The sequence below is a fragment of the Arachis ipaensis genome, chromosome B2 (assembly GCF_059453495.1).
Source record: "Arachis ipaensis isolate K30076 ecotype BB chromosome B2, ASM5945349v1, whole genome shotgun sequence".
In the NCBI taxonomy this organism is placed as follows: domain Eukaryota; kingdom Viridiplantae; phylum Streptophyta; class Magnoliopsida; order Fabales; family Fabaceae; genus Arachis; species Arachis ipaensis.
The window spans coordinates 64,597,157-64,606,058 of NC_142437.1; the positions used below are offsets into that span (position 1 = coordinate 64,597,157).

Here is an 8,902-nt window from a genome sequence, read left to right on the forward strand (position 1 = left end):
GTTTTTTACATGAATTTTGGATGTGTTGATAAAATATTTAGATTATATACTTATAATTTTAGATGTGTTTATGTTGTTTATTATGTTCTTATGTACATATTTAAGTTTATACTTAATTTTATATATGTTTATGTTGTTCATTATGTTCATATATATATATAAAAGGCTTTTTACATGAGTTTTGGACGTGTTGATAAAATATTTAGAGTGCATTCTTATAATTTTAAATGTGTTTATATTGTTTATTATGTTCTTATGTATATATATAAGTTTTTTTACATGAATTTTAGATGTGTTGATAAAATATTTAGAGTGCATTCTTATAATTTTAGATGTGTATTTGAGTTTAACTTTTCCTGTGTTTAATATGTAATGTAGAACTATAATGATAATAATTTAGATGTGTTAATACATAATTTTGAATGTGTTTATATTGTTTATTTAATTTTAGAAGTGTTTTTTATATGAGTTTTGAATGTTTTGAATAAAAAAAATAATTGAAGTGAGTTTAATTAATTTTAAAAATTTCACTGATTTTTTTAAAATTAGTACACGAAAAGTTGTTACAAGTTTTATGGTTTGGTTTGAAAAAAATTAATATATTGCAAGTGGTTACAAATTTTATGGGAATAAGTATTAAAAATAAAAGTAGTTCCTTAAAAATATGAAATATGATTAATTAAAAAATTAAAATAATAAAATGTTAAATTTAAAAGCTAAATAAAAACTAAATTTTATTGTACAAGTAACATTTTTCTTAGTTAATACAGTTAATATCCGCTCATATTTTTTTTGACGTTTTTAAAAAATAATATGTATTTAAATATTTTATTCTTTTAAGTATTAGAAAAATAAGTAAAAAAATAATTTAGTACCTTCAATCTTTACTCTTTCTCAAGTGTTATGTCTCTTTAAAATAAGTGTACACAATATGTAGGCAGAGAACGACTGTTATTTCTGTAGTTATCGTAATCGAATCGGTGATCGAACTGGTCAGATTACTGGATCACTGGTTCAACTGGTGGGTATTAACCCGGTATAATTAAATAATTATATAAAATTTAATTATTTTTTATTATAAATATTTTATTTTATTTTTATAAAAATAATTATCATTTTCAAATTTTAATATTTTATTAATTAGTTTATATTTATTTTATTATTATATTATTATAGGTAAAAACTCACATACAGTTGTTTTCATGTGAAGTTAATATTTAAGAACCGTTAGATGATTTGACAAGTTTGACTAAATATCATCTAAAGATTTTCAACTATCAACTTTATATGAAGACAACTGCATATGAGTCTTTACCTATTATTATATACTACAAGTATTTATTGAAAAAATAATATTAATAAATATCGTATAATCATGAAAAAAATAAATTGTGATTAATAATTTTTTTGTTTATCTTTTTAATGTGTATATATTTAATAAAATTTATAATTAAATAAAATATAATTGATTTAAAAATGAGTGGCTTTAAAATTAAAATAAATTGAATATAAATAAAATAAAAACTTAGTATATGTATTATAATATGTATATATAATAGTAAGAAGTATGCCAGCTTGGTAGTATAACCATCCTCCTTACATTTTTAAACGAAGGAGTTCGTGTTAGCCATTTTGAAAAATTTTTCAAAAATTCACAAGACTTGACACTTGGCAGCACTGGAGAGCATATAGAGTATGGTGTTCTTCCACAACGCTAGTGCGTCGTAGGCAATGTTCGGACCGGCCGGTCGAACTGATTGAACCGTGAACCGGACACAAAAACGATTCGGGCAATCAGTAAAATCGTAAAATTTGAAAATTAGAATTGAACCGGTGAACCGACCGATAACCGGTCAGTCGAATCGAACCGTGACCCGGCCGGTCGAATCGAACCGTGACCTGGCTGATTTTTTGGCTGGGCAGCAAAACGCTGCCGTTTCCGCCTCTGAAATCCTAAATCAGTAACCAAATCCCTAATTGCCTTCTCATCGAGCTTCAGAGGTGAAGTGAACTGAGAACTGAGAACGCCTCACTCTCACACGGGTTCTCATCGAGCTCGTCGTCCGGTCGTCCATCACCTCCGTCGAGCCACTGCGTCGAGCTACCGCCGTCAATCCTTCGAATAGCCACCTAATCGCGCAGCAGTCGTCGTTCCTTCGACCAATCACCTCCGTTGCGCAGCAGCCGTCGTCCCTTCGAAGGTGCTCCACCACTGCTTGGTCACTCGGTGTCGTTGTCTCCCACTCTCCTTATTGCATGTTTTGTTGAAGCCTTGAACGTGCCTTCGAGCTTCCAGAGTTCCAAGTAAATTTTTTTTTAGTTATGATTGTTTTTATTCCTGATGAGTTTGATTGAGTAGTTCTTTGATTTTGTGAAGCTCTGTGCCTCTGTGAACTGAACTCACTGAAGTGTGACATGATGAACTCTGAAACTGTGAAGTGTGAACTCTGTCTCCCTATTTTATTTTTCTTTGAACTGTGTAGTGTGAAACTGTGAACTGATTCAACTGATCCTGCTAAACTGAACTGTGAACTTTGGTTAATAATTGTTGTTTACTGATTACTGAAATTGAACTGATTTTGCTTTGTTTACTAAACTGGATTTTGTTATTTGTTGAATAATTTTGAATAATTTTGGATGTTGTTTGTTGTGAACTTGAGAGTTGAGATTATTGGGTTGGATTGCTGGTAATGTTTAGGTATAGATGAAAGTATCAACCAAGAACTACCTAGGAATAATAATATTGAAACTAATTCTGCTTTGAATGAACGTTCTCTTCCTCCCGTGACTAATGAAAGTCAGTCACAAACTTCTAATGTTCGGGGAGAAAACTGATCTAGCTTGGAGATACGTTGCTTTACAAAATATAAATGGAAAACCGCATTACCAATGCTTATTTTGTCTGAGTACTTTTGGGGCGGGGGAATTAATAGAATGAAAAAGCATTTGGCGAAGATAGGTGGAGACATTAAGAAGTGTTCTAAGGTCCCGTATGATGTAGAAAAACAAATGGAAGGTTTATTGAAAGAGATTCAGAAAAGTAAAACTAGTAAAAGGAAAGTAAGTTTCAACGAAGAGGGTATTGAATTTGTATTTGAATGAGATTATAATATTCTGGTTTATGTAGTACTTTTAATTTGAATGATATTTTAAAGTTTACATTAGACTATAATTATATTTTCATGTATTTATTTATATTTTATTTATTATTTTATTATAAAACGATTTTTTCGGTTCAACCACGGTCGAACCAGTTGAATCTATAAACCAATAAACCAGTAGCTAGAGTGGTTCGATGACCGATTCAGTTCTCAGAACTTTGGTCGTAGGCTCTCCTTCAGACCCGAGCGGTTTGGTTTGGTCCGGTTTTTACCGAATTTGACCGGTTCATACCGGGTTTGATCGATTCTGTGCCTTAAGCGGTCTGAAATTTGAACCGAATCAGCCGGTTCAACCAGAAAACTAGATCCAACACCGGTTCAGTCTGGTTTTAATAACTATGGTTATTCCAACTAATATGGTACGAACATAAGGAGGTAACAAAAATTAGTAAAATAGCTAGAAACAGAGAGAAATCAAATTCTAAATTATAACACACTTGAAAAGTATCATATACGTGAAAAACTAGGCCATGAGTTATTCTAGCATAGGTAGCAGTAACAGCACAAGAAACATATCAGAAGACATGCAATGTTATTGCAAGTTCATCAAATTGTATTTCAAATTGGCCTATTTTAACATAGAAAATAGTTTCATAAATGAATTAGGCAACAGTTGCAGTTTCTGAAGCCTTGTTTTCAGGCTCAGCTGAGGCAATGGCAGAAGTTTCAGAAGGCTTGTTTTCAACTTCAATTGAAGCAGCAGCAGTTGCATTTTCTGAAAGCTTGTTTTCTGGCTCGGTGGGCAATGCCGGCGCTTCATTCTCCCAGAAGGCTGTCTTCTTCCCAGTTTTGGCGACAGTCTGCAGAACTGCCTCTGGTTGTACATTTCCTTTCACTGTCACCTTCTGTTCCTTCAAATTTATGTCAAATGATTCAACACCTGCAAATGTGAAACAGTTATTTTGATCCAAAATAGCAACAATAATTGACAAAGTACATGTTTCCTTCCCTCATTTTGTTTAGAAAAATATCCTTCTATATACTTCATTATTAATGAAATTTTAAATTTAGATAGAGGAAGCAGGCAAGAATTGAGGAGATAAGTAGAAATAGAAAATAAGCAATTTTTTCTGGTTTTTTTTTTTATTTTTTTGAGAAGTTAGTAGGGATTAGGGACCTTCTTTTGAAAAAAAAAAAAAGCTGTATGTAGTAGAAAAGAGAGAATGTAATATTTTATCATGAATAAACCAAATTTATCCTTACAATTTTTAAACAGAGAAATCTAAATTTTGCTATTAAATAAATTAATTAATCTAGCGTTTTAATATGTATATATAAACACTACAAAACATTATCTTAAACTACATGTATCTTAATAAAAATAATTGATATTAAAATATTGATAATCATTTCAAACTATTAACATTATTAACTTTCTTATTAAAATATTTAGAATATAAAGTTATTAGTGAATTTTATTCACCATCAGTTATTAGATAATTATATTACCTCTAGCCTAATATTAAAATGAAAATAATATCCAATAATAATCTATTAATTATTTAAAAAAACATGTTTTATAATTCCTTTTATCCAAACATAACTACGACCTTTAATCTAAGTAATTTTTTATTTGTTATATCTAAATACCTACTCTTGTTTTGAAAAAAAAAAAATACTTAAACAAGCCAAAGCCATATTAGTGATGTTACTCAAACCAAGAGGCTTTGGAAACCATTCAAAATTGAATGAACAGGTTCACATATTTGTTCAAAATGTGACACAAGGGAGTGAGGGACTTGTAACTATGCATATACCTAAAATATGGCAAATATTACAAAGTAATATTCTCAGATAATCAATCCATAGTCCTACAAAGCTTTTTCATGATACGCAACACAAAATCATGACTAAAACGCGGACTCTTGCATTAACATACGAGTTTAACAGGAGGCGGAAACATCAAAACTGCAGCTTACAAACGAAGATGCAAGAAAATAGTGATCAACTAATGAAGCCTATCAATGACACTACAAAAGTTAATCTCCCTATGAATTTATATAGAAATATATAATGATTAATTTTTTGTATATATATAATATTTGTAGATATTAAAATGAGTTAACTTACATATGTTTTTGAAAACACTTAAACTCTGAAACATATTCAAAATAAAAATTTTTAAGTGAATTAGAGTGTGGAGTGAAACATACCTTCCATTTTCCCTAAAACCCTATTCACCGCCCCAACACAACCTTGGCACGACATTCCAACTTTGAGGACAACAGTCTGCAATCATAATGAAAAAAGTTTATGAACAAATAATAGATAAAAGGGTAAGTGTTTATTTGACTGTGGTTAAAAGTTTGTTTGGATAATTTAAAAAAAAAAAGATTTTTTTTATGTTATTTTTTTATAAAAAATTTATAAAAAAAATAAAAGTAATTTTATGTTTAAATATTTCATGTATTTGCCAATTATGTTTGAGTATAGTAATATAAAAATAATTTTTTAATATTTTTATTTTTACTATTAAAAATTTACTAAATACAACTAAAAAATAATAAAAAAAAGTCCTTTTTACTGATAAAAAAATCTTTTTAACTTAATGACACTCAAATAAGTATTAAGTTGATAGAAAAAAGATTTTTTTTCAATGAATTCTTTTAGTAATTTCTAATAATAAAAATAAAAATACTAAAAAAATTAAAAAAACACTCTTTTTTGAGAAGTTACCATTTATATTTTTTTAATTTTTTTAAAAAAAAATATTTTCACATAATAAATAAATAAAAAGTACTTTATATTATTATACTCAATATAATTGATAAATAAAAAGATTTTTTTACATGAAATATCTAAATATAAAATTATTTTTACTTTTTATTTCTCTATAAGAACCTTAAAAGAAAAACTCAAAAAAAATATTTTGTTGAAAACTCACCAAACAAGCCCTAACAATCATCTTAAAATAGCATCTACACATGAGAGAAACACATTCATACTTTGAATTTAAGAAGCACTTGTATCAATTCAGAAAGTGAAACAAACAGATGACTCAAAAGAAGAGAACAAAGCAGAGCATCAGACAGATGAACGATAAAAGAGTAGTCTTTTTCACCATTGATGCATTCGGATTACTCTGCCAACCGTTATGCATCCAACATAGATAACAATAAGACAAAAATCTAAGTACTAGTTCAAAAGCATTTCCTTCAAACTAAGAAGGCTACCAATTTAAAGAAATCAGAACAAAAGTAAGTTTGATGCAAAAGGAATAGCAAAAACATTTTAAATCATTTCTTTTTTTTCTTCCTGTGAAGTGTATATTTGTAAGATCTTTTTCTTTTGAGATGTTGTTGAAATATTTGCTCCATGCTTTTTGAAGGTTTAACCCTTATTTTCAACTATAGGAAAAAAATATGCTGATTTCGTCACAAGCGCGTTGTAGCTCATGTTGAATATCATACAAGGACAAAAATGTATATATACAAGAAAAGTGGTTATTAAATAAGTAATTTTCAATCCTTAAAAAAGCTAGAGGAATACCAGAAACTGGTTAATAAAAACAACCAACAATGCTAGTTCCTTGTTTCTCAACTCAAAAGCTCTCAAGTTGAGCATAAACATAAAAAAAGAATGACAGAGTCAAGATAAAAAGCAAGAACATGCAGGAGAGAACAAATCACGAGGAAAAGGAGCGAGACAACTGAAGACCAAACATAGAGGGGAGAAGAAAGAAAATAAGAAATTAAACATGTTCATACCTGGGAAGACATGGTTAGGGGTATTGAACTGAAATAGCCCAACAAAGAAAAATGAAGACGAGTACACAGTTGGAATGGAATGGCTGTGGCTATGGCGGTGGTGTGATTTATATGGTGGCAATGGCAATGAGGTATTACTGAGCGATGAGGGAAAACTCAGAAGTATTCCCACAACAGAATTGTATTTGGTGGGCCAACTCTAACCACTGAAGAAGGTAACGTCTTTTTTGGTGGCAAACTTTTGAGAAGATAATTGTGTTCTGCTGATAAAACTTGTAACTTGGGACGGATGTATACGCAAATGAAACCACATGATAGTTTAAAAATAATTAATAGTTTAATTTAAATGAACTGATAAAAATGTTTATACAATCGTTTAATTATATTTATTTTTTGATAACCATTTATTCACTCAATGTAAAATATAATTATTTTTGTTGATATTTTATTATTTGATTCAATACATGTATAAAAATATTTTATATTGACAGTTTTTATCAAAATTAAATTCAATAATTAATATATATAAATTTATCTAAAATTAGTTAAGATGATCAATAATAATTATAATATTAAATGAAGTTAAATATCATAATCATGCTGGCATATTAACGACATTGATAATTAAATCTTAGAATATTAAACATAGATAAAAGTTTCTGTCACGGTTAGTGATATATGGATGTATATTTCTTAACAAATTGGAGTGACTATATAGTTCAGCCTGTTTAATTTTCTATTTTTATTTTATTTTATTTTATTTTATTTTAAAGAAAAAGACATTTTAGTTCAGAAAACAGTTATGCATGTGATAATGCGAAGTGGGCTCATCATTCAATATTCATCAAACGTATGCGCAGTCCACTTCTTGCCGAATTTATTCCTTGAATATGAAGCATAATTATGTAGTACAACAAATCACAGAGAGTACAATATGGTATTGTTGTACTTCTCTATTTAGGTTAATCGATTGACATGCAGTACAAACCACAAAGTACAAGTCTCCTCAACTAATAATATTCACCTTCATTCTCTAGTAAGGTGTGCCCGCCTATAATAAATACCAAATTAAACTAATATTACAAATGGCTATAATTATTTAATGACGCCGGTGATTATAAATTTTTATAATATTTAAAAAATATAATTAAAATTACAGTAATATTTTTTATTATTTGATTACTTTTTTAATATAATATAATTAAAATTTTAAATTAAAAAATATGATCTTAATTTAAATTTTGAGTATATATTCAAATAGATTCTTAAAAAACTTTGTATTAGATATTTTTATTCATAAAAAGTTTTATACTTTTATTACATTAAAATTTCTGAATTTGACAAAAGTTAAAACATATAAATTTTTATCTTATTAGATCTGTTGTGTTCATTTAGATAAATAAATCTTTAAAAGTATAATGCAAGGACCTATATATCTTACTTTTATAAAATTCAGAGATCTCAACGTAATAAAATTTTTATCAAAATAAAAATATCCGATACAAAATTTTTTAAAATTTATTTAAATATATACTCTTAAACTTTTATTTTTTATAATTGTCAAAGTTCTATAACTACAATAACAATTATAATTACAACCAAAATATTATTTATCTCTTACCTGAACTTCTTTTATAAATAACGATAAAGTATTTTTTTTATTCTTGAATATACAGGCAAGGTGGTGAAGCATTGAACTAAAATAACACTATTAACACTTTATTTTTCTATAATTTTTCTTTTTTAGAAGAGATTTCAAAAATTTAACCTAGACAGTTAATATTTTATATCTTACTCCAAATTGCATATTTGTATATCTTAAGATAGTTTGTGTTTGTTTGATAACATTTTTAAACTAACTCAAAATTAAGATATATTTTCGAATTGAGTTGTTAAGTTTATTGATTTCTCTATACTTAATAAATGTTAAATACCAGTTTAAAAATTTTTAAGATTAAAAAGCTCAAATTCGTTGTAGATAGTTCAAATTGAAAGTTGACACTATTAAAGTTTAGTTAAAATGATATTACAATT

The 8,902-nt window shown here is 27.8% G+C and overlaps 1 protein-coding gene across 1 annotated transcript; it reads right to left on the reverse strand.

The window, feature by feature from the left end:
* Positions 1–3,567: 3,567 nt before the first annotated feature.
* Positions 3,568–7,207, reverse strand: LOC107625356 (copper transport protein ATX1). The gene is made up of 3 exons (XM_016327970.3): positions 6,869–7,207; positions 5,315–5,390; positions 3,568–4,041 (listed from the first exon to the last, which is right to left on the reverse strand). The coding sequence occupies exons 1-3, from the start codon at positions 6,878–6,880 to the stop codon at positions 3,764–3,766; spliced, it is 366 nt and encodes a 121-aa protein (XP_016183456.1). The 5' UTR covers positions 6,881–7,207; the 3' UTR covers positions 3,568–3,763.
* Positions 7,208–8,902: the final 1,695 nt, after the last annotated feature.

Bases quoted from the DNA above. Each gene is read 5' to 3' on its own strand.
- LOC107625356 (XM_016327970.3), bottom strand. The intron at 4,042-5,314 runs GTATGTTTCACT...TCACATTTGCAG, and splicing joins GGTTTTAGGGAAAATGGAAG to GTGTTGAATCATTTGACATA.